This window comes from Triturus cristatus, chromosome 12 (genome assembly GCF_964204655.1).
Source record: "Triturus cristatus chromosome 12, aTriCri1.1, whole genome shotgun sequence".
Taxonomy (NCBI): Eukaryota; Metazoa; Chordata; class Amphibia; order Caudata; family Salamandridae; genus Triturus; species Triturus cristatus.
Window position 1 is genome coordinate 820,098,605 of NC_140595.1, and position 26,275 is coordinate 820,124,879.

General features: G+C 48.0%; 1 protein-coding gene across 2 annotated transcripts in view; it reads right to left on the reverse strand.

Moving 5' to 3' along the window:
* LOC146782982 (phosphatidylinositol 4,5-bisphosphate 3-kinase catalytic subunit alpha isoform-like) overlaps positions 1-26,275 on the reverse strand; it is a 247,975-nt gene that overhangs the window by 25,582 nt on the left and 196,118 nt on the right. For both annotated transcript variants that reach the window (XM_085639316.1, XM_085639315.1), the window contains one exon: positions 15,967-16,084. In XM_085639316.1, the coding sequence (XP_085495442.1) occupies positions 15,967-16,084 (118 nt within the window). The remainder of the gene's footprint in view (positions 1-15,966; positions 16,085-26,275) is intronic.

Sequence of the window (26,275 nt, forward strand, 5' to 3'; positions counted from 1 at the left end):
ATATAGACTAAAGTACGACGTAACGGAGCTCTCTCTCAGGACACAAAGTAATATAGACTAAAGTACGGTGTAACGGAGCTCTCTCTCAGGACACAAAGTAATATAGACTAAAGTACGGTGTAACGGAGCTCTCGCTCAGGTTACAAAGTAATATAGACTAAAGTACGGTGTAACGGAGCTCTCTCTCAGGACACAAAGTAATATAGACTAAAGAACGGTGCAACGGAGCTCTCTCTCAGGACACAAAGTAATATAGACTAAAGTACGGTGTAACGGAGCTCTCGCTCAGGTTACAAAGTAATATAGACTAAAGTACGGTGTAACGGAGCTCTCTCTCAGGACACAAAGTAATATAGACTAAAGAACGGTGCAACGGAGCTCTCTCTCAGGACAGTGTAACAGAGCTCTCTCTCAGGACACAAAGTAATATAGACTAAAGAACGGTGCAACGGAGCTCTCTCTCAGGACAGTGTAACGGAGCTCTCTCTCAGGACACAAAGTAATATAGACTAAAGAACGGTGCAACGGAGCTCTCTCTCAGGACAGTGTAACAGAGCTCTCTCTCAGGACACAAAGTAATATAGACTAAAGTACGACGTAACGGAGCTCTCTCTCAGGACACAAAGTAATATAGACTAAAGTACGGTGTAACGGAGCTCTCTCTCAGGACACAAAGTAATATAGACTAAAGTACGGTGTAACGGAGCTCTCGCTCAGGTTACAAAGTAATATAGACTAAAGTACGGTGTAACGGAGCTCTCTCTCAGGACACAAAGTAATATAGACTAAAGAACGGTGCAACGGAGCTCTCTCTCAGGACACAAAGTAATATAGACTAAAGTACGGTGTAACGGAGCTCTCGCTCAGGTTACAAAGTAATATAGACTAAAGTACGGTGTAACGGAGCTCTCTCTCAGGACACAAAGTAATATAGACTAAAGAACGGTGCAACGGAGCTCTCTCTCAGGACAGTGTAACAGAGCTCTCTCTCAGGACACAAAGTAATATAGACTAAAGTACGGTGTAACGGAGCTCTCTCTCAGGACACAACGTAATATAGACTAAAGTACGGTGTAACGGAGCTCTCTCTCAGGACACAAAGTAATACAGACTAAAGTACGGTGTAACGGAGCTCTCTCTCAGGTCACAAAGTAATATAGACTAAAGTACGGTGTAACAGAGCTCTCTCTCAGGACACAAAGTAATATAGACTAAAGTACGGTGTAACGGAGCTCTCTCTCAGGACACAATTTAAGCTGTAACAGAGCTCTCTCTCAGGACAGTGTAACAGAGCTCTCTCTCAGGACACAAAGTAATATAGACTAAAGTACAGTGTAACAGAGCTCTATCTCAGGACACAAAGTAATATAGACTAAAGTACGGTGTAACGGAGCTCTCTCTCAGGACACAAAGTAATATAGACTAAAGTACGGTGTAACGGAGCTCACTCTCAGGACACAAAGTAATATAGACTAAAGTACGGTGTAACGGAGCTCACTCTCAGGACACAAAGTAATATAGACTTAAGTACGGTGTAACAGAGCTCTATCTCAGGACACAAAGTAATATAGACTAAAGTACGGTGTAATGGAGCTCTCTCTCAGGACACAAAGTAATATAGACTAAAGTACGGTGTAACGGAGCTCTCTCTCAGGACACAACGTAATATAGACTAAAGTACGGTGTAACGGAGCTCTCTCTAAGGACACAAAGTAATACAGACTAAAGTACGGTGTAACGGAGCTCTCTCTCAGGTCACAAAGTAATATAGACTAAAGTACGGTGTAACAGAGCTCTCTCTCAGGACACAAAGTAATATAGACTAAAGTACGGTGTAACGGAGCTCTCTCTCAGGACACAATTTAAGCTGTAACAGAGCTCTCTCTCAGGACAGTGTAACAGAGCTCTCTCTCAGGACACAAAGTAATATAGACTAAAGTACAGTGTAACAGAGCTCTATCTCAGGACACAAAGTAATATAGACTAAAGTACAGTGTAACAGAGCTCTATCTCAGGACACAAAGTAATATAGACTAAAGTACGGTGTAACGGAGCTCTCTCTCAGGACACAAAGTAATATAGACTAAAGTACGGTGTAACGGAGCTCACTCTCAGGACACAAAGTAATATAGACTAAAGTACGGTGTAACGGAGCTCACTCTCAGGACACAAAGTAATATAGACTTAAGTACGGTGTAACAGAGCTCTATCTCAGGACACAAAGTAATATAGACTAAAGTACGGTGTAATGGAGCTCTCTCTCAGGACACAAAGTAAGCTGTAACAGAGCTCTCTCTCAGGACAGTGTAACAGAGCTCTCTCTCAGGACACATTGTAATATAGACTAAAGTACGGTGTAACAGAGCTCTCTCTCAGGACACAAGGTAATATAGACTAAAGTACAGTGTAACAGAGCTCTATCTCAGGACACAAAGTAATATAGACTAAAGTACGGTATAAAGGAGCTCTCTCTCAGGACACAAAGTAATATAGACTAAAGTATGGTGTAACGGAGCTCTCACACAGGTCACAAAGTAATATAGACTAAAGTACAGTGTAAAAGAGCTCTCTCTCAGGACACAAAGTAATATAGACTAAGGTACGGTGTAACGGAGCTGTAACAGAGCTCTCTCTCAGGACCGTGTAACAGAGCTCTCTCTCAGGACACAAAGTAATATAGACTAAAGTACAGTGTAACGGAGCTGTAACAGAGCTCTCTCTCAGGACAGTGTAACAGAGCTCTCTCTCAGGACACAAAGTAAGGTGTAACAGAGCTCTCTCTCAGGACAGTATAACAGAGCTCTCTCTCAGGACGCAAAGTAATATAGAGTAAAGTACGGTGTAACGGAGCTTTCTCTCAGGACACAAAGTAATATAGACTAAAGTACGATGTAACGGAGCTCTCTCTCAGGACACAAAGTGATATAGACTAAAGTACGGTGTAACAGAGCTCTCTCTCAGGACACAAAGTAATATAGACTAAAGTACGGTGTAACGGAGCTCTCTCTCAGGACACAAAGTAATATAGACTAAAGTACAGTGTAACGGAGCTCTCTCTCAGGTCACAAAGTAATATAGACTAAAGTACGGTGTAACAGAGCTCTCTCTCAGGACACAAAGTAATATAGACTAAAGTACGGTGTAACGGAGCTCTCTCTCAGGACACAAAGTAATATAGACTAAAGTACAGTGTAACAGAGGTCTCTCTCAGGACAGTGTAACAGAGCTCTCTCTCAGGACACAAAGTAATATAGACTAAGGTACGGTGTAACTGAGCTGTAACAGAGCTCTCTCTCAGGACAGTGTAACAGAGCTCTCTCTCAGGACACAAAGTAATATCGACTAAAGTACAGTGTAACGGAGCTGTAACAGAGCTCTCTCTCAGGACAGTGTAACAGAGCTCTCTCTCAGGACACAAAGTAAGGTGTAACAGAGCTCTCTCTCAGGACAGTATAACAGAGCTCTCTCTCAGGACACAAAGTAATATAGACTAAAGTACGGTGTAACGGAGCTCTCTCTCAGGTCACAAAGTAATATAGACTAAAGTACGGTGTAAGGGAGCTCTCTCTCAGGACACAATGTAATATAGAGTAAAGTATGGTGTAAGGGAGCTCTCTCTCAGGACACAATGTATTATAGAGTAAAGTACGGTGTAATGGAGCTCTCTCTCAGGACACAAAGTAATATAGACTAAAGTACGGTGTAACGGAGCTCTCTCTCAGGACACAAAGTAATATAGACTAAAGTACAGTGTAACGGAGCTGTAACAGAGCTCTCTCTCAGGACAGTGTAACAGAGCTCTCTCTCAGGACACAAAGTAAGCTGTAACAGAGCTCTCTCTCAGGACAGTATAACAGAGCTCTCTCTCAGAACACAAAGTAATATAGACTAAAGTACAGTGTAACGGAGCTCTCTCTCAGGACACAATGTAATATAGAGTAAAGTACGGTGTAAGGGAGCTCTCTCTCAGGACACAAAGTAATATAGACTAAAGTACGGTGTAACGGAGCTCTCTCTCAGGACACAAAGTGATATAGACTAAAGTACGGTGTAACGGTGCTCTCTCTCAGGACACAAAGTAATATAGACTAAAGTACGGTGTAACGGAGCTCTCTCTCAGGACACAAAGTAATATAGACTAAAGTACGGTGTAACGGAGCTCTCTCTCAGGACACAAAGTAATATAGACTAAAGTACGGTGTAACAGAGCTCTCACATAGGTCACAAATGACTTACAAGGCTTAAACATCATGCACAGCCCAGCCATCTGTCACGTTACACACACTTTACGAGTTAGGCCTGTCCGATCTCATTTTCACACACGAAACACAGACGTTGCAGATGACACACATGCCTTGCAGACCTCTACAGAGTTGTAGCTTAGGTTTAACTCATCCTACAAGCTCAACCCTCGGGCATCAAATCGAGTTCTCTGGCTGTCTACACAGCAGAACTATTAATAAAATTAACAATGCAGACCAATGATAGAAAAAAGATTGAAAAACACTTTTTCAGGGGGAGATTTCCCGGCCCATCCCCTTTACTGTTCACACATGTTACTGACCAAAGGTGTGTTAAACAGCACACAAGGCCCTTCCTCATACAGTTACCCTTACGCAACATCCAGTGCTGTTCAATTAAGATACTGAAGTGCTTTACAATATGCCCAAGCGCGGATCCTTAGGCAGTTCTTGGGCTGGAACTGCGCTGAGGTTGGCTGTTGGAAAGTAGGCTCTAGCCTCAATAATACATATTTTAAAATGCACCAGCTCCTACAACAATTCACAAAACAATCCAGGGGGTTTGAGGAGTTCCCCCTCTGTGAAATGGTCTTTAACATCCAGCATGAAATGAGGTCACCAACCAGGGACAAGGGCAGCATTTACAAAAAAATATATATATATAATTTTTCCATTCGCCTTTATTAAAAATAAACTCTTCACTATGTAGTGCTGCATGCCACACTTATGCCATCTGTACTTGTAGTTCTGCACAGTACAGCGTGATAGTCATATAGCCGCTGGGCAGATGTGTTAGTGACATGATTAGGAGTCAAATATAAACATCAGGAACTGAAGAGCCTCTGAGGTCCAGCTCAGAAAGTACCATTCAAAGTAAATCCACATGAAAATCAATAGTCTTAGTAATTCCTCCAGGTCGCCCTTCCAGCATCTCTTGAGGGGAAGTGATGCCTCCAGGGCAGAACACTTATAGATTTATAAGTCAGCATTCATGGTTAGCATGTCTCACTCCGGTCTCTTTCTTGAACTTTGCAGTAAACACCCATCAATCGCAGTATGGAGATGAGAGCGAAGCGCAGTGCCAGTACCAGTACTCTACAGTGCCAGTACCCTGCAGTGCCAGTACCCTGCAGTGCCAGTACCCTGCAGTGCCAGAACCCGGCAATGCCAGTACCCCGCAGTGCCAGTACCCTGCAGTGCCAGTACCCTGCAGTGCCAGTACCCTGCAGTGCCAGTACCATACAGTGCCAGTACCCCGCAGTGCCAATACCCTGCAGTGCCAGTACCCTGCAGTGCCAGTACCATACAGTGCCAGTACCCTGCAGTGCCAGTACCCGGCAGTGCCAGTACCCTGCAGTGCCAGTACCCCACAGTGCTCCCCACAGGTCAGCGACACTACGTTGCCTTGGTCACTCCTGGACATCCTTGTGGGAGATTGTAGGACAGCAGCACCGCCCTAGCGCACACAACTGGGAGAACGTGGCAAATGGGCGATGAGAAGAGCTGCTGCCCTGTGCAAGTTCTCTCCAGCCTGGTCACGTCACTGACTGCACCTCTCTCCTCTTAAACTGAAGCACGTGCTGTGTGTAGAAAGAGGGGTGCTAACAGCTGCGAAAACATGCTATCTCCTGAGACGCTCGACTCATCTGCGGGACAATTGTTAGAGCCCCTGAGGAAGTCATATTTATAGAAAAAGTGCTAACTCGCCCGAGATGCGTTAGGCGTGCAGGCATGAGCAGACCACACCGGCACAGAAAGGCCTGGACACACTGATGATGCGCACACCAACAGCGTGAGCTGCCGCCACCATGATGTCACTGACCCAGGGCATGGGCAGCAGTCCTATAGCTGCTATAAGGACAAGCTCTGTGCGCCCCTCCAGGGCACAGGACAGGTTTTGTACTCTCATGACCAGGGACAGGCCTAGGCCTCTATGTACTAGTCACTAGGTTAGCGCGACACTAGGGTGTCAAACAAAAGGTCAGGCATCTAGTTTCAGCAGTGATCGGGGCAGGGGTACACATGTTCTCCATGCTGGGGAAATTCATGTCCCAGCAATGCCGCTGACCGAGGCCCCCGCAGGGGGCCAATTGGCGGTCGGCGCCTTAGTGCCCCCGGGGCACCGGTCACCCCCTCCCACAAGGGGGGGGGGGCGGGGACGCAGACCGGAGCCCCCCTCCTCGGGCTGGCCGGAAGTGACGCGCAATGCGTGTCACTTCCTGGCCCTGGTGTGAGGGGGAGGCTATTTAGCCTTCCCCCACCCTCCTGGCGACCTCTTTGTCGCCCACCTCGCCACATTGCCACACAGCATCGGTCGTGTCCGTCTCCTCGCTGTGTCCTGGATCTACGCCGCATCGGTCGTCGTCTCGTGCGGATCTATGGTGAGTCTTGCTGCTCCTACTCCGCCCCGGCCCTGTCCCTGGGCAGTACCAGGTTGACGGGGCCCTGTGGCTCGGCTGGCCACGGCGGAGGGGGCGCAAGATGTTGGCAGAATTGGAGTAGGGAAGGGCGGCTAGTGAGCATGCCAGGGATGGAAGCTTGGCAGGGTCCATGACGATGGTAGCGAAATTATGTCGCACCCCCCAACACGGGTGTCGTAATGCCACCCCGGCCTGGGTACAACCTTTCCTCCCGCATCGCGCAGGGGTCGTAAGGGGTTTTCGTTTCCTTCACCCTCCCCGCACCTCGAGCCAGGCCATGAGGGAGGGTGTGGGGGATGCACGCGCGGAAAGGCAGTGTAGCCTGCGTTCCATCTCCTGCCCCGCGCCTCGAGCTAGGCCACGTGGGGTGAGCCGGGGCGGCGCACTAGTGGTATTATTGGTAACGGTTACTGGAAGAAAGTCGTATATTGAAGCCTCAGGCGTGTGGGGTAGCGCACCCACAAATTACGAGGGCCGACCTTAATGTTCGGACTCTCAGGCGCTAGGCTTGAGGGTGTGGGGCGGTGCGCTCGCTACATCGCGATTATTCCTCGCATGTCCCGGGGCCGGGGGGATGCATTTTACAAGGTACGGGGGTGCCGGGCCAATTTTCTAACCTCGGGGTCGTATCCTTACACTAGGCCTAATTCGAAGGAAGTCGCACGGTTGTGCACCTCACCCCCCCCCCACCCCCCCCCCCCACCCCCGTGGAGGTTAGGCCGTAGGCCGAGTGTACGGGCCTCGCGGCGGCAGCGCCGTCGAAATCTAATAGAATGTACCCGGCAACCGCAAATTACCTGTGAAATGTGTATAGTTTTAGCATGCATACGTAAATATACACTACCAACGGGGCAACGTGTAGCAAGCACTGGTTTGGCAGAGCTGCCGACTGTAGAGCGGGGGTACCGGGTTCACGGCTATATAGCCCCGCAACAGCCATTGATGTTGGGCAACTCACTTAATTTCACTGTGCCTACCGCGAAATGAATGTGCCGTTTTATAACATAACTGGTGCCCGTGTAAAGGGCTCCAATACCTCCTGGTCGAGTTTAGCTTGCTATACCTTGGTGCAGTGGCGGTATTGTGAACGCTGTAATAGTTGCAGCGCTCCAAATACCGTTGGGGCGCCCTCGCGCTCAAGAATATCCTTGCGCAGAGCCCTTCTTTACCTGCACCTGACGCTGTAATTTGAACGCGGCCTGGGTAAGCGCTATAACAATGAAGCAACATTATCTGTACCGCGCGCTTGAATCGGTAATGGAAACGCGGTGCGGTGTGAAGTGCTCCAACACGCGCTAGATGACGTGCACGTAAGAGCCCCGGTGCATGGCTTCCCGTGACTCGCGTTGGGTCCGGGGTTGTAAATATATAATTTAATAAGTGGGTAGCGGCGCATAATAGGCCTCTGGCGTGGGCTTGTTGCGGCGCACCACGTGACCACGGTGCCTATACCGCATTCCCTGCGACGGTGTCTATTGAATTAGCGTGTGCATACGCCCCCCCCCCACCTCCCAAGCATTGCTGAGATTGGGAACTGGGCTGCCTGGGTCCCCGGGGGTCGCGGACGGTGCCAGCCTCGTGGTCGCTGCCTAGATGAAAAGGTTATCGCCCCCACGTCGGCTACGCTGCCGCTGAGGGCGTGGGGGGGGCATGCAGCGGGAGCGGGCGGCTGTATTAGTGCATGAGCCCCGGCGCCTGGTCACCAGAATGGGAGCTCAGCGCTTGCGTATTAGCACACAGATGGCAGGCATTAGTTCATATCACTGCGCCGGAGATCGAGTTCGAGCAAAGGTCGGGTCCATAGGGTCTAATTATTTCTCTCTCCGCGACTTGGGCCTGGGGGACGAGGGTTCGAGGCCTGGCAGTGGCAATGGTCTCAGCGGCGGCGCAACATAAATATTGCCGCCATATGGCGAGAATGCGGGCTGCAAGTCTTGGTGTCGCGTCACCATCCTGTCAGTCTGGGCAAAGTATATATTGCCCAGTGCCTCAAGCTGGGTCCGGGTGCAGGGGTCGTAGCTCCAAACGGCAGAGCATTGCTTACCTTATCAGACGAGAGGTAGCGGGATCGATGCCCGCACTCTCCACAATCCTTGGTTTGCTGCATACGTGTTTACGGTTCGAGTCTCGAGGTCGCGTCCACAGTACGTGATTCTGGGCAAAGTACTTAATCTCCCCGTGCTTCAATCTAAATGTAAATACGGTACTATGCAAAGCGCTCCAATACCTTCGGGTCGAGTTCGCGCTATATAAACATGCACAATAAGAACCCTTCTGTTAGCTTGTCACAGGAAAGGGAAGGAGTTGAACTATGTGTCTTCACGGGTTGGAGCTAGGCGGGAACCCTAGGCGCGCTCTCCCCAACTTGCCTGTGAGATATGTGTTTTATTGCCGGTTTGAACTGGCTGCATGCTCTGCTGCGACTGTCCTAGCGCATGGCTTCCTGACTTAGAATTGGTCAGTACTATGTCAATCTACCCACCAATACCACAAAGGTAATGCAGTATAGGTACCATAAAGTGTACGACGTGTCTATTGGTGTCACGCTTAAGGTCCCGTGCATGGGTATCACGAGAAGTGGAACCCTGTCAGTCATGCCAAATCACCCTTAAAGGTTTGAGTTGATTCTGATAGACAGCAGACTTGTAGGGGTGCATGGTGCCAATCGAACCAATGTAAATAAATGCCACGGGGCGTACTGCGTAATGTTGCGCATATTGCGCCTGTCACCCCCTGCTTGAAGGCGTAATGTAATTACGGTGCTCATGTAAAGTCCTCCAATACCTTCCGGTCGAGTTCGCGCTATATAAATATGCAACATGTAATTGCTGGCTTCCTATAAGGCAGATACATGACACAAGTACATGCATTGTTCACATTACGCGATTACGGGCATTACTAAACACCCCGCGCCTCAATGGTTAATCTGGTGCGGTGCTCGTGTGAGTGGGGACATTATGTCAATAGAACATTTGTCTCGCCCAGGGTGCACTAAATCTCTGCTTCAACGGAGCAGGAACTTGGCACCGCTGGGGATGCTCTGGGTTTGTAGGGGGGGGGGGGACCCCCCTGCCACTCGCCTACCGGGGAGCATGATGGGAGGGGCGAAGTAGGTCTTAGTCAATCCGCAATGCTTGAACTTTACTGACAGCGCGCAATGCTTAAGCCAGTCAGATTCCCGCAGCTGGTATGCCTAGGGGGTTTCATCACTGAGGGATCTGTAGGGGCATAATTCCCATAAGGAATAAGGGATGGTGGGCAGGGGCAAGAGTCGCCCCTTGCCCATGGTCACGCGCTGGCAGCCATGAGCACTCCTATGCTCCAGGTTTAGCAATCAGAGGGGACTGTCCAAAGGTTAAATAAAACCCTTCTCGCCATAATAGCCTAAGCGGCCAGGCCCAGAATTTAGAAGGGGGTAACCTTCCCACATGGGGGGCGAATAGTTCTTGGCACATCTTCTCAGGCCCAACGGGTCCTTTATTTCAGCAGACCCTAGGATAGCGTCTCGGGCCTTGGGGACATAGATGGGGCCATCTACAACACCAGGAGCTATAGCTCACTGGTAAGTCCTGTGCCTGTGGATATAAGGGATCTCGCAGGGTTTGAGTCCCGCTAGCGCTGTCACACGGTCATGAGGTGGCAGAATTTCAAACTCTTCCTTTTGCAAGGGTGGTTCCCTTCCAGCTAGTTGCAGGAAGCCCTAGATAGGAGAGGTTGCAGGTAAGACTATAGCGGGTTGGTGAGCCGCCTCCGAGGAGCCTCAGGGGAGGGCCCGGAAGCCGTGTCGGCGCCCCGCTAGTCCTGCGGGCGGTTGTGGGCCTGAACAACCAGGGGCTTGCTAAGCGACGCTCCGCCGAGATAGGGGGGCATGAGTAGAAGTTACCAACGGCACGTGATCGTAGAAAGAATCACATGGATGGCAGCATCAGCGGGCATCGCTCCCGTGCTGCCCGGCTCATCAGGCGGGCAGGCGACCCAGTTGGTTGCCTGCCCTTGGATCGCCCGTAAGATAACCCACCCATTACATATTCTGGAATTATGTGATAAACCTGCAGCATTGTTACCCAACACCAACTGTCTTGTGTGTGTCATTTGGGTAACCTACTATGGGGGAGGGGGGACAGCGGGGTGCCCCTTGGGGTACTATGCCGCTGACCGAGGCCCCCACAGGGGGCCAATTGGCGGTCGGCGCCTTAGTGCCCCCGGGGCACCGGTCACCCCTCCCCACCCCCTCCCACAAGGGGGGGGCGGGGCGCAGACCGGAGCCCACCTCCTCGGGCTGGCCGGAAGTGACGCGCAATGCGTGTCACTTCCTGGCCCTGGTGTGAGGGGGAGGCTATTTAGCCTTCCCCCACCCTCCTGGCGACCTCTTTGTCGCCCACCTCGCCATTTCCCTCCCTACCGCTTACCCGGCGTAGGCGTTGGGTGGGGGGGTTTCTGAGCGTTGTAATGTTTTCTTTTTTCGTTGCAGGCGGAGTTACAGGGCGATCTGGAAGCAGGCCGGTACAAAGGGTACCTCTGCGCGGCACCATAAGGGGTGCCTGAGCCAAAACCGAGGAGCCTCAGGGGAGGTCCCGGAAGCCGTGTCGGCGCCCCGCTAGTCCTGCGGGCGGTTGTGGGCCTGAACAACCGGGGGCTTGCTAAGCGACGCTCCGCCCCGATAGGGGTGTGTGAGTAGAAGTTACCAATGGCACGTGATCGTAGAAAGAATCACATGGATGGCAGCATCAGCGGGCATCGCTCCTGCGCTGCCCGGCTCATCAGGCGGGCAGGCGACCCAGTTGGTTGCCTGCCCTTGGATCGCCCGTAAGATAACCCACCCATTACATATTCTGGAATTATGTAATAAACCTGCAGCATTGTTACCCAACACCAACTGTCTTGTGTGTGTCATTTGGGTAACCTACTATGGGGGAGGGGGGACAGCGGGGTTCCCCTGGGGGTACTAGGGCTGTGCACACAGTGGAAGGCAGCCAATGGGCGAAGGGGGCTGACGGGTACTTTTATGCAGTTCTGGGCGGCAGCAAAATGTGAATGACACTTGAACAGACCAGTGGATGAAGAGAGCTGAATGAGCGCCTATGAATGTATTTTTATGATGATTTTGGGAATCATGTCGCGGGAAACACTAGCGCTGCCTGCAGGCCAGCCCTAACGAGAAGACTAGAGTGCAACTCCAGTCACAGAGTAGCTGACGGATACAGCAGGATTCAAAAGGCGACGCACACACACACAAGACTTCAGGCTTTGGCCTAATTTTAGAAGGTTTCAAATGCTTAGGGCAGTCATTTGCGTCAACAGGAAACGCTTTTGTTCCTGTGAGAGCATTTGCATCCGGAAGGAAAGCAAGGGCTGCTTTTAGCCTAGTTTTATTTACTCCATTGTTACCTATTTTGGCCGGCTTGATTTCTGCCGCCGAACGCTAGGTGGCAGTGTGGCCACATAGCATGTTTCACATGAACCTATTGAACTGAGCGTACGGTGCCTCGTAGTCGACGCGCAGTGCGTGCAGCACCGCAGGCCTTCCCAGGATGAGAAGAGGGTCCCAGGAGATTGATTCTTCTGGATCGAAAATAATACGTCTCCAGGAAACTTGGTTAACGCACGATTATGCTCCAAAAGACTTCAGTGTTTATTATATTCATTCTACTGTCTACATTTTTGTCCTTTGAGTGGCATTTAATTTATTATAATATACCCCCCCACCAGCAGCGCAAAAAAAAAATTATCCGATAACCCAGAGTTCATTATCGTTTAATTTTGTTTACGAGTCTTGGGGGCGGGGCCATGGGGATTAGCGGGAGAGTGGTAGGTTCACTATTATCAATGGAATGACGGTTTGGCCGTCCAACTCATGCCGGCCAAACCGTCATGCGCATTAATGCCCTCTCCAGCCCAGCTGCATTGCCGGGTTTAAGACAGTAAAGCACAGTTTCCCAGTCTCCCTGGGAGCGCAAATCATCGGCGCTCAGGCTAACCCTGAAGCTGCTCTCATGCGTGAGAGCAGCTTCGGGATTGGCCGCAGGGGAGTCTCAGCCTGCAGCAGGGCCACAAGAGGAGCAGAAGACGGCGATGCGGCGGGCTGCAGGCGGCAGGTAAGCAATTTTTCTTGAATCCGTTTTTTTTATTATTTCCCCCCCTCTCAGACACCAGCTGCGGCTGTTTCTATTTTTCGAAATTGGTTTGGAATTTTTCTTGTGTTGTGTTTTTAGTGTATTATTGTTTCAGTACTGCATAAATACTTTACGCACTGCCTCACACTTAAGCCTGTCTGCTCTGTGCCATAGCTAGCAGGAGGTTGACCACAGGTTTATTTCGTGATTTTTGTGATTCACCTGTCAGTGAACCGGATAATTATTTGAGGGGGTCCGCACCCCTTTCACCTAATACTCGAATTTCTGACAGAGTAGATACGATTTTTTTTTTTTACTTAGCAGTCATATGTATTGCCTCCGCTTTAGACCAGGTTCACCATGCAAAACTGTAGCATAAATTTCTTTGAGACATTCTTCCCATCTTAGTAGCTAAGTTAATCCAACTTTAATACCAGAGTCAAGATCCTTTTGTGTTCTGTTAATAAATATTACAACAATAGTGTCTGTCCTGCCCCTTCTTCCCTTTCCATATTCTTTACATACAGCTGATCTCCCACAGTATATAATATTCCACAAAGACATATCTTCCAAGTTTGACTGGGAGAAAGTTCAGCTTATTAATGTATGCTACTGACAGTCCTATTGATTTTACTCTCACTGGTCTACAAAATAAATACAAAATATTTCTGAAATACCTGGAGAATTTATGTGTTCTAATAAATATGACAGAAACTAAGATCATTGTGTTTGCTGGCAAACCCGCTCTTCTCATTCCAACTGGTCTGTTAATAATCAAACTCTTCAAACCAATACACCTACCTAGCGGCGCTAATTTGAAATGATTCCCCTACCAAGATGTAGGCAGCTAAAACCACAAGTGTAGGGAAATGGACTGCTTGGATCCATTACCTTCTTGGGTAGACAGAAGTTTGATGCACTTTTGAAAGTCTGGACTGCTAAGATGCTAAGAATCATACTTCATGGTTTTGAATCTTATAAGATACACAACTATCAACTAATATTAATGGTTGAAAGTACTCTTTGGGGGCACTTTCTGAGTGTAGGAAGGAGTTGCTCAGTAGAAGCATTAAGGCTAGAGCAAGACCTGCTGGGTGTTTTATATCAAGGTTATTGTAAACGTGTGTAGATGTGGTATTATGTAAGAATAAGTGACTCGACTTCTTTACAGGATCTTGTTTATAATGGAATATTTGTGTTACTCCACAAATCCATTGTTTATCTTGCTGTAAAAATTCTGCAAATAATTTGCCTCTTACTGTAGACTTATTAAGTTATGACATGTGTGAGGAGGTCTCTAGACAAAGGATTAAAAGATGTATGGAAGTTCTTATTGTCCTGGGACCTTCTGCTGCTTTTGATACGGCGGATCATCGATTCTTCTCTCCTCGTTTGCCTCCTGCTGTGCTAAAAGTCCTGTCCTCAGCTTGTCTTCCTTGTATATTTCCAGGCGCTCCTTTTTGGTCTCACGGTAAACGTGTACTGTTTTGCGGCTCTTTGTTTTCTCTCTTTATACTATTCCTGAATGTGCCTTTCATTCCCACTTCTACGCAGATTCTCAGATTTTATTTTCTTTCTCTTCTGGCACGGTTCCTTGCATGCTTATATGATATTTAGGCACGGATGGCCTCACATTTACTTAAACCTCAATGCCTGTAAGGCAGACATTCTTTTCTTTACTGTTTGCTTACTCATAATCTTCTCCACCTCTGGTTATGTTCCCTCGTGCTGCTGTTCCTTTTTCCCCTTCTGCCCTTTGCTTGCGCGTTGTCTTTAATACTTCTTTCGACTTTATACCCCAAATTGCGTTGCCCCTTAAAACCTGCTGCTTTCATCTTTTAATATCCTGAAATTCCCCCTGGTCATCTCTACTGTCCTCCTGATTCTTTGCCTGGTATGGCAGGTCCCCCTTATCGGAGCTCGACACCGTCTAGTATGTTTCTCGCCTTGAGTTTTGTTTCAATGTTTTTTGTTTGCTTGTTCTTTTTCTTTAAAAGTTAAAATATTGGTATCCTGCCTATCTTCTGAGTTGCCGAGACTGTATCCTGTAATTCTGCTGGACCTCTGGGGATCAGTCGCTGCTTCGTGATGTGAAGCAATTGATTTGCATATACTAGCGGCCGGCCCTGGTGGTTGTAGGCCCATATTTGTAATGATGTTGCTTTGCACAATAAAGTTTTTAAAAAAAAATATATATATCCTGAAATTCAAATCTTTTGTCCCTATTCCTTTCTTGAAATTTCTCTTGATAACACTCATCCTATCACGGTTCCATAATTGTCCATCCTTGCTTGTAGGGCTACACAAATATTGGATTGCCCCTCTCCAATCAATTCAAAATGCATGTGTCCCACTTCTGCGCTCTCTTCCAAAACACCTGCCATCTGCAGACTTCAGCTAAGTGAGGAGTGACCTGTTTTCAGTTCGTGGTAAAGTTTGGGGTTTGGTGCTTTGTGTTCAGATGCTATAACTTGCTGGCACGCTCTGACTTTTACTCATTAATGTCCCACTGTTTTCTTTCTTGGTCTTTGCAGTCCACTTCTCGGAGATCCTTGTCTGTTCCCAACCTTCCACCTGCTTCTTCTCGGTTCTGCTCACAACATCTCTTCCCTTTCATGGAGCTACCTTCCTGTATCAGTTAAAGTTGCTCCCAAACTGTGAACCTTGAAACCTATCCGAGGTGCACTTCCTTTTTATATGTCCTCAGATGGAACCGTGGGCAATGCTACATCTTCTTCCCTTTTGTAGTGGTATTCGTGTTTGTAAAGCGCTTTGGAGAAAAGCGCTACAATACATTAAATGAATATTATATTATACATCCCGCTACAGACAGCTTATCCATACCCTACACCAGCCTACCAGCATCCTACAATATTCTCCCCAAAGTCCTCCCGCACAATATGCTTCCCATAGTTTTCCCATATCCTGCAGCCTATTAAAAGGCAACCTTTATGGTACAACCTGCTATTATAGTTCACCCATGCCCTACAACCTGCTAAGTACAGTACAGTTGTATCCTACAACTGCCTAGAAAGAGGAATTTGTAACCCTCATCCTCCCCTCGGCCATGGCTCGCCCCCCTCATTCTGTAACCGGCTGTAGACCGCTTACTAGCATCCTATATCTAATGATAATTCACCTGGTTCTCCACTGTCCTGCACTCCACATCCACCGCCCAGTATGGACACTCACCTGCCCATCGTCTTTCACCATGATGTTGCTGTTGTGCCGGTCGCCGATGCCCAGGATGAAGGTTGCCACGCAGTAGCCTGCACAGGAGCGAGTGAACAGGTCGATCGCAGCATCATAGCTACAAGGAACAAGATAAACATTCAAGAGGTCACACGAGGATGTACACCTACCAACGCTGGGCACCGCAGACCAATGGGCCAATATAAAACCCAAACGAGTGATTCATGCATCCCACCCCCTGTTTGCGCTGTACAATCCATCGGAGACTGTCCCTATACACTGGAAATATCTGGGTCATCTGTAGACACTGAAAATACTATCGAAATTCAACAGTTTCCATGTGAAATGCAGGAAAGGTCCAGGCAAGATGCCATTAAACATGAGCAAAACTTGAAAGTCCTACAGAGACAGCCCTCAAGGACATTCAGCGCAGGAAGACAGTCAGTCAGTCAGTCCCCAGCAGTCTACAGAGCTGCGAGCCTAGCCTTCACATAGCACAGCAAAGAGTTCACGAATTATTCTCTGTTTAAATGTAAATAAAGTAGAAAACAAATTATTAGAATAAACAATCGAATACAATTAAAAGTCGGTAAACTTTACTCTGATTCACCTACAAAGTTGAAGATATGAGAAATCGGGTTCAGTCTTCACTGTGACAATACATAGTTGGTTTTCCAAAGCTGCCCGTACCCACGCGAGAAGCCTTTTGGATATCTGCCAAAGAGACCGAGAACCTGCAGGACTACATGAAGAAACCTAATCTGACATTTTTTTGAAATGACACCATCCAGACATTTCAAAGTATAGAGGTCTGAGGAACGGCCTACCGCAAGGAAGTCCTACAGGACTGAGAGCAGAAACATAATTGTAGCAGTGCCTGGTGAAAGTGTGGACAGATGCCAACAAGGCTGTCTGGAAAATGTCCAGGATAGACCGCTCTGAGCTGGAGCTCTGGTGGGAGGCTTTGCCCTGGGAGAACGAGCCATGGGGCCACCAGGAATGCCCAATTTGGACAAAGCCCAACAGTTTGGTGAGAAGAACAATCCATCTTGACTTAGTTCTTCTCTGGTCCACCATTACCTCTTTTTCACCGGCGAACCCAACAAAGAGTTGATCATCAACACAGTACACCTTGGGGCAGATTTGCAAGCCCCTTGCGCCACTTTAGCGTCACTTTTCCCATGTTAAAAGTGACGCAAAAGTGGTGCAAGGGGCTTGTAGATCTGCCCCCTTGTCCTACCAATGTAGGGGCTCATTTATGAGCCCCTGCATCACTTTTGCGCCACCGGTGCGTCACTTTTTGTGACGCACCAGTGGTGTAAAACATGCGCCATGTTGCGCCATATTTACGAAGTGACGCATCTAGGTAGATGCGGCACTTCGTAAACCCCTGAGCTACATTATACCTGCGCCAGGTATAACGTATGCAGGGTGGGCGTACCCCAGCAAGAAAGGGTCGCAGGAGTGGCGCAGCGAAATCTATGAGATTTTGCTGCGCCACTTCTAGGACGCCAATGCGTGGCCCTTTCACATGGGGCTTTCCCCATGTGAAAGGAACATTGCTGGAGTTGCGTCAAGCTTCCGATACAACTCCAGCAATACGCCACTTTTTGCGCCGACAGATACGTCAGTTATACTGACGTATCTGTCCTTCCTTGAGACATGATGCGTCATATTATAAATATGATGCATCATTGGTGTCGCAAGGAGGGCGCACTGAGAAGTGACGCATCGCTGCTTTCACGCAGCAATGCGTCACTTCTCATAAATGTGGCCCGTAGAATCTAAGGGCACGCCACAGATGCAACTGGCATAGCCTTTCCACTGCTTTAGATGGAAGAGGCAGAGTAAAGAATACCAGGGATGGTATCGATTGGCACCACTTTGAGAAGCAAGGATGCTCTGGTCCAGAGCACGAGCTCCTTAAGGAAAAAGGTAGAATATAGAGGCCGAACTGTCAAGACCCTCAGCAATAAGAAATTCATTTTCATGGTCGAGAGCCAGAGAGTACAGCTGTGGAGAGGATCAAAGCAAGCATGCATCAGAGAGGTGAGAAGCAAATGATGTTCCCACTGCCCCAAAATGAAAGGTGCACCAGAGATGATGTGAAAGCTTTGATCAAAAACCAATCACAATCAGTGATTGAATAAGGAGAACTGATGAGGCAAACAAAGAAAGGCCAGAGACCCCAAAGGCCTCCATGTAGTATAAAGTTGGTGGAAAGGCAGCGAGCAGCCAGAATGACTTCCACCACTTCCAAAGGAAGATCAAAACCTCTTATTTGCTTCTGCTCAAACTCCTTGCATGACAGTGCAGATTGCGGAGGTTGAGGTGTAAAACTCTGTCCTGATCTTGGAACAGAAGAGCTAACCAAAGTGGAAAGCATGCATACAGAGTCAGATCTTCGGAGTACCAGACCGTCCAAGTCTAGCTTGGGGCTATCAGCACCTGCTATATTAGTGGAAGCGGCGGAAAGGAATAGACACCTTCAAGAGTGTAAACCCAGAGCACAAAATCCTGGGCAGCGTCCCAGAGTTGGTATTATGGTCTACCACAGGCATTTTCCTCAGTGCGAAGATATCCTGGGTCACATCTGGGAGCAGATGTCGCTCATGGTCAGTAAGATGATGCCCACGGATTCTGCCTGCCCTGATGTTGAGAGATCCTGCAAGATGGCTGATTGTGAAGGAGATCATGTGAAAGGGCAGCCAGCACTACAACTTGAACACCTTCAGAAGAGGGCCCGTGACTCCACGCCACCTTGCTTGTTTCAGTAGCACATGGTCTGATGTTGCCCGTCAGTGCTTGAATCAGCCCAGAGAGGAAGAGAATTGATGCTGCTGCTACCTCAGCCTTTTAAACTACCTCTGTCCCCCAAAAAGTGTTTGTAGGTTGCCAGATGGGCTGCAATGGCTGTAGCTGGCAAGGCCCCAAGAGTGACCTCAGCCCTTCCTGTACCACTGGTGGAATTGGAGGGCCCAGGAGACCAATCCTGAGGAGCGAGCTCTTTAATGATTGAAACTCTTGAAATAGCCTAGCCCCATCAAACACTGTTTGGTGCTGCCTCATGGACACCCAGTGCTGCTCCTAACCCCTGGAGATTGACTCCCAACTTCAATTTTCCTCACCTACAGCCGGCACCTCTTTGCGTGCCCCCAGACTTCATTGACTTTCATCGGGCCCCAGTGACCGAATTTGACCTCTGCACCTGGCCGCCCAAGTGCCCGAATTTGACCTCTCCATCTGGCCGCCCCAGTGACCGAATTTGACCTCTGCACCTGGCCGCCCCAGTGCCCAGTGCTGCTGATGGTGGTGCAGTCTCTACATTTACCTGACCCTTGCCCAGTGTTGGTCCTAAAACCCGAAGACTGGATTTGTAAGTCGTGTACTTACCTATAAAATTGTTTTTCCTCCTTAGGTTAACATTGAACTGTTTGAGAAATGCACTGTGATTTTACACAAATGTAAATACAAAATGTATTTTACTGCAACAAAGTATCTAAGTCTAAGTAATAAACATACAATAAGTAATATTTTTACAAACAATTGGTCTTGGATTGAGTCATTAAGTGCATGTAATCATTTCTTGCCTGAGTGTGTACAACAAATGCTAACACAGCCCTCTCATAAGCATAACTGCTCGACTCCGCTACCACAAAAGAGAGCATTTAGTATTATCTACTTGAGCCTATGGGGATCCAATGGACTCTGCGGTACAGTATGTACAGAGCCAGCTTCCAACACCTTCTTAAACCAAAAGTTGCAGAATCAGACAACATATCTAGAAATTCTTCAGCAGGACTTACGAGAACCAAACTTGTGCGGCCACACTGAATCTTCCAGAAATTAAGGACCTCTTACATTTCACGAGAATCCAATGAATGGGTGGAATCAGAAGAAAGACATCAGGACTCTTTCTTCAGCAGTCTTAGTGGAGAGCAGCTGCCAAAGACTTCTTCCCTGCTACAAGATGGGTTGCAAACTGTGAATGCCGACTGATGTTTTATTAATGTGTTCCCATGAACCATAAAAGGTTTTCAATAAGAACAATGTGATCATGCAAATCCTTAGAAGATTCCTGTGCAAGGCATTCTCTGAATTCCTTGTTAACCAATCCATTTCATTAGCAACTTTCTTTCAGAATCAAGCTTTTGTGGCCGAGCGTTCCCTCGAGATGCTAGTTATCAAGGCCAAAGATGCAAGGAGACAAAGAATTGTTTGGGCAACCAAGGGCTTGGCTATGTCTAAGCAGTCGATATCTAGAAGCATAGCCTCTTGCATTGTGTTACATTATCGGAAGGCTAATAAATAAACCTATGCCTGGTAAACCAAAAACCTTTCTACCAGAGGGAAAGCTGTAACTACCACTCGGAAGGACAGCCCTTATGTGGATATGTGTACAGCAGGTATCTGGAGGTTTTTTCACATGTTCAGAAAACACTACTGTTGGGACTCAGATTTTAAGGCGAATACCAAAGAGATTTATCTTGTTATTTCGTTTAGTTTATGACTTCCTAAAAAACTTTTAGTTGGCTTTTATTTTTTTAAAGAAAAAAATATAATAATAGAATTTGCAAATACCTGTAGGAAAAGTGAATTATTATTTGGGGTGAACAAGTGTCAAACCTCAAAGGATAGGGCCACCGTCTGCCGGATGTCACACAGATTAAATTAAATAAAACTGTGCTCAATCCCTGGTAACGTGACAAACCATACAATCACCAGGGGTAACTTGTTCCCAAGAGGTAACTTGCAACCTGTTGTGGTGGAGTATAACGAAAGTCAATATAGGGGAAAATTAAAGTAGAAAAAACACAGTAGTCTCTATGCGCACAGGTTGGAACTTGATGAAACTGGGGGAATTTCGCTTTTTAGAATTAGTGCCCTCACACACTCTTGCGAGTGTCGTGCTTCATCATCAGGCGTTGCTCCTTGTGGGGGTGATGGATCAAACCCAGATCTGTTGACTGGGTGTGATTGTTTGATTGGTTGTGATGCTCCGTCCATCACCACCCCCTTTTGTACCGCTTTGTTTGCCATAAGTTGGCAGGGTATGCTCAGACGTGAGTCCCTTGCTCACTTTGCCACTGGATTCAAGCAAGCCTGGCTGAAGATGGCTGAAATGCCAGAAACCGGTCCTACGAAACTTGTTTCCGGTCCAGGGAAGGCATGGCTTGGTAGTTCGGGCTGGACTGTTCCCATGAGGCACAGGGTCAGACTGATTTGCATATGGCCATGTCTGAACTGGGGTGGCAGAGTGGGTTAAAGAACGGTGATGGATCAAACCCAGATCTGTTGACTGGGTGTGAGTGTTTGATTGGTTCTGATGCTCCGTCCATCACCACCCCCTTTTGTACCGCTTTGTTCGCCATAAATTGGCTGGGTATGCTCAGACGTGAGTCCCTTGCTCACTTTGCCACTGGATTCAAGCAAGCCTGGCTGAAGACGGCTGAAATGCCAGAAACCGGTCCTAGGAAGCTTGTTTCCAGTCCAGGAAAGGCATGGCTTGGCAGTTCGGGCTGGACTGTTCCCATGAGGCACAGGGTCAGACTGATTTGCATATGGCCATGTCTGAACTGGGGTGGCAGAGTGGGCTAAAGAACGGTGATGGATCAAACCCAGATCTGTTGACTGGGTGTGATTGTTTGATTGGTTGTGATGCTCCGTCCATCACCACCCCCTTTTGTACCGCTTTGTTTGCCATAAGTTGGCAGGGTATGCTCAGACGTGAGTCCCTTGCTCACTTTGCCACTGGATTCAAGCAAGCCTGGCTGAAGATGGCTGAAATGCCAGAAACCGGTCCTAGGAAACTTGTTTCCGGTCCAGGGAAGGCATGGCTTGGTAGTTCGGGCTGGACTGTTCCCATGAGGCACAGGGTCAGACTGATTTGCATATGGCCATGTCTGAACTGGGGTGGCAGAGTGGGTTAAAGAACGGTGATGGATCAAACCCAGATCTGTTGACTGGGTGTGAGTGTTTGATTGGTTCTGATGCTCCGTCCATCACCACCCCCTTTTGTACCGCTTTGTTCGCCATAAATTGGCTGGGTATGCTCAGACGTGAGTCCCTTGCTCACTTTGCCACTGGATTCAAGCAAGCCTGGCTGAAGACGGCTGAAATGCCAGAAACCGGTCCTAGGAAGCTTGTTTCCAGTCCAGGAAAGGCATGGCTTGGCAGTTCGGGCTGGACTGTTCCCATGAGGCACAGGGTCAGACTGATTTGCATATGGCCATGTCTGAACTGGGGTGGCAGAGTGGGTTAAAGAACGGTGATGGATCAAACCCAGATCTGTTGACTGTGTGTGAGTGTTTGATTGGTTCTGATGCTCCGGCCATCACCATCCCCTTTTGTACCGCTTTGTTCGCCATAAGTTGGCAGGGTATGCTCAGACATGAGTCCCTTGCTCACTTTGCCACTGGATTCAAGCAAGCCTGGCTGAAGACGGCTGAAATGCCAGAAACCAGTCCTAGGAAGCTTGTTTCCGGTCCAGGGAAGGCATGGCTTGGCAGTTCGGGCTGGACTGTTCCCATGAGGCACAGGGTCAGACTGATTTGCATATGGCCATGTCTGAACTGGGGTGGCAGAGTGGGCTAAAGAACGGTTATGGATCAAACCCAGATCTGTTGACTGGGTGTGAGTGTTTGATTGTTTCTGATGCTCTGTCCATCACCACCCCCTTTTGTACAGCTTTGTTCGCCATAAGTTGACATGGTATGCTCAGACGTGAGTCCCTTGCTCACTTTGCCACTGGATTCAAGCAAACCTGGCTGAAGACGGCTGAAATGCCAGAAACCGGTCCTAGGAAGCTTGTTTCCGGTCCAGGGAAGGCATGGCTTGGCAGTTCGGGCTGGACTGTTCCCATGAGGCACAGGGTCAGACTGATTTGCATATGGCCATGTCTGAACTGGGGTGGCAGAGTGGGCTAAAGAACGGTGATGGATCAAACCCAGATCTGTTGACTGGGTGTGAGTGTTTGATTGGTTCTGATGCTCCGTCCATCACCACTCCCTTTTGTACCAGATGGTACTGTTGGACATGGCTAAAGTGGTGGCCATTTTGAAATGGGTACGTTGTAAGTGAAAGCATGGGGATGGTGCTTTCTCGATTAGCGATTCTGACACTGAATTTGCCCAAATGATTTTGAGTGAATAAAATAAGTTACTGTATCTTCCCAAATAATTAGAGTGAATAAAATAAGCCTCTTGGTTGAGACACTGTGATAACTTCAGTGGTTGGGTTGGCCAAAGTATTGTGTTTCAAGCTGTCAGTGCATTCACAGCTGTGACCTGTGGGATAAAATTATCTGAGAGGTATCAGCCCAGCCAGTGATAAGTTGTTGGTATAGGTAGGCTGACTCATGTCGGTAGGCAAGCACATGGGTAGAACTGCTGTCAGCCACTGTCTCGTTTATTTACATTGATCTATCACCTTAAGTGCGTGTGCAAGATAGATTGGTTGGAGGCACTAGTTCTTATTCTTGTGAACGTAGCGGAGTGGTATGTGCCAGTTCGTAGTTTATTGGAGGACCTACAATGGGGTACATTGAGGTAATATCAGGGTTATGTTGGTTAGATGAAAACCGCAAATACTGAAGCGGGAGACCCTACTTGGTGGCTATTCTGGGAATTACCGTATGCAGTTTCCCAGGGTGAATAATGAAATCGTACTGTAGTAACTTCAGTTAACTAGTTCAGCCCATGGTATTTCATCCTTTAGACCCCTGAAGTTGCTCTTTAGGTGGAACACCCAGTGTTGTTCCTGCCTGAACAGGGTGCTGGGAGTCCAATTGGAATTGGATTCGATGATGGTCCACCTGAGGCTATCTGGAGCAGGATTTTTCTCTAGGAAGTGACTCATTAACTTAGTCTTGGTCTTTTTGCACCGTATGGTACTTTTATGTTCCCCTGCGAGAATCCTTATGGGTCTCGTCGTCATGCCCACGTATCTTATCGCAGAGGCAAGTGATCAGATAAATGCAATTCTTGGTATTGCAATTAGTATGTCTTTTTTCTCCCAGGGTTTGGCCAGACCCAAGTCAATCTGGTTCGATACTGCTGTAAGAGGGCAGACGGCGCATGTTCCACAGGGATGATGGCCTGTGACCGCAGGGAGTGACCACAGAGTTGGTTGGGTGATGGTTGATGATTTAGGTCATGTATGGACCAAGAGGTCTTTCAGGTTTTGTGTTAGTTTGAACGAGAACAAGGGGGGAGGTCCTGGTCCGAACCCTCCCATCTCTAAGATGCCCCAATGCTTTTTAATTAGTTTTTGAATTCTGTTTGAATTGGGGGTGAATGTAGTTACACATGTGAGTGCATCTGTCTGGGGTCTCTCCTTTATTTCCCACAGAGCTTCCCTGTGATTATTCTTTGCCCGTTTTTGTGCTTGTCTTATTATTTGTCTTGGGTAGTGTCTTTCTGGTAAATTGTCAGCCAGGACTTTGGATTGTTTTTCAAACTCGCACAATGTGTTGCAGTTACGACGGAGGCGTAAGAATTGCCCCACCGGGAGGTTATCCCTAAGTGCTTTAGGGTGATGGCTCTCATACAAGAGAAGGCTGTTGTGATCAGTGGGTTTCTTGTAATTTGTAATTTGTAGTCAGTAGGGTCCCTTTATGTTTGGTAATCCGAAGGTCCAAAAAGCAATGCTCTCATGTGATATGGACCCTGTGAATTTTAAGAGTGGGTCTAGGGTATTTAGCCACTCACAGAATGTCCTACAATGAGCTTCCTCACCTCTCCAGAAGAGCAGGATATCATCAATATAGCGCCGCCATACGAGAATATTAGGCCTGTTGAGGTTGTTTTCACCTAAGATGAACTTATCTTCACAATTGGCCATTTACAGACAGGCTAGGCTCGGCGCGAAGGTGCTTCCCATACTGGTGCCCTGGATTTGGTGGTACAGTTGTTTCTGGAAGGCAAAAAAGTTTTCTTTTAACGCCAGGGAAGCACTTTCACAAATGAAGGATATGGGTGTTTCATGAGGCCATGGGTTAATGCTCTGTAACACGGTTTCCATGACCTCCAGGGTGGCATCCTGAGAGATGTTGGTGTATAGTGCTTCAACATCCAGGGTGACCAGGAAGTTGATGGTTGTGGGTTCTGGGAAGTTTTCAATGAGATTGAGTACTTCAGTTGTGTCTCTGAGATAAGTTGTAGTCTCTGTGACTATGGGACGTAGGTAAAAGTCACAAAACTTGCTCAACGGCTCCAGTACGGAATCAATGCCTGACACTATCGGGCGTCCAGGGGGAGGATTTGTCCCCTTGTGTATTTTAGGTAGAGTGTAGTAGTAGGGGGTCCGGGGGTATTCGTTGATAAGAAATGATGCTTCCTGGGATGTGATCCACCCTTCGGTTACTGCTTCCGTAACCAGACCTTTGATCTTGATTGTTAGTCACGCAGTGGGGTCATCTTCAATAGGGAGATAGTATTTGGTATCAGTCAACTGGCGGCGGTATTCAGCATCGTATGTGGCAATGTTCTGAATCACTATGGCACCGCCTTTATCAGCTGGTTTCAGGATGATGGATGGGTCATCAGGGATTCCCTTGAGTAATGCCCTATCCTCCCTTGACATGTTATCAAACGGGCGTTTGTTGGTAAGGCCCGTGACATCCTTAAGGACGGCCTGCTCAAAAGTGAGTACCTCATTAGGTATCATGCTCGCCGTAGGTGTGAATCTGAATTTCTTTTTTAGCCCTGTGCCGGAGCTAGGGGTCTCTGGTTTGTCCTGGAAGAAGGCCTTCAACCTGATCTTCCGAAAGAACTGATGGAGTTCTTGATGAAGTCTAAACTCGTCCTCACAGGGTGTCGGGACAAAGCCCAAGCCCTTCTCCAAGAACCTGGATTCTTCGGTGGGCAGTGACCTGGAGGACAGGTTGACCACTAATGTTTCGGTCCTGTGGTCTTGCTTCGCAGTATCATTGGCTCCGGTTCCTGCCAGTTCTTTGATCCGCCTCTCCGTCTGCCTTTTCCTCTGCCCCTTCCTCTGTTGTGAAAAGGGGGGTTCAGGAATTGGTGGTATTGTGGTATAGGGAGGGGTTCAAATCAAAGACTAATGTGTTGAGTAGTTAAGCAGTGCATACAAAGTAGAACAAAAAAAATAACACACAACACACAATACAACTCTATTGCCAATTGAGAAAAAGAAGACAAAAATTTTAAAAATCCAATAAGCGGAAACTGAGATATGAAACTTTACATATTTAGGTAAAATAGCACCAAAAGTGCAAAGCCCCAATGATAGTACATGGAAGTGTCAAGCATGCACCTAGGTGCAATTTATGGCAGACCATGATGGAGCC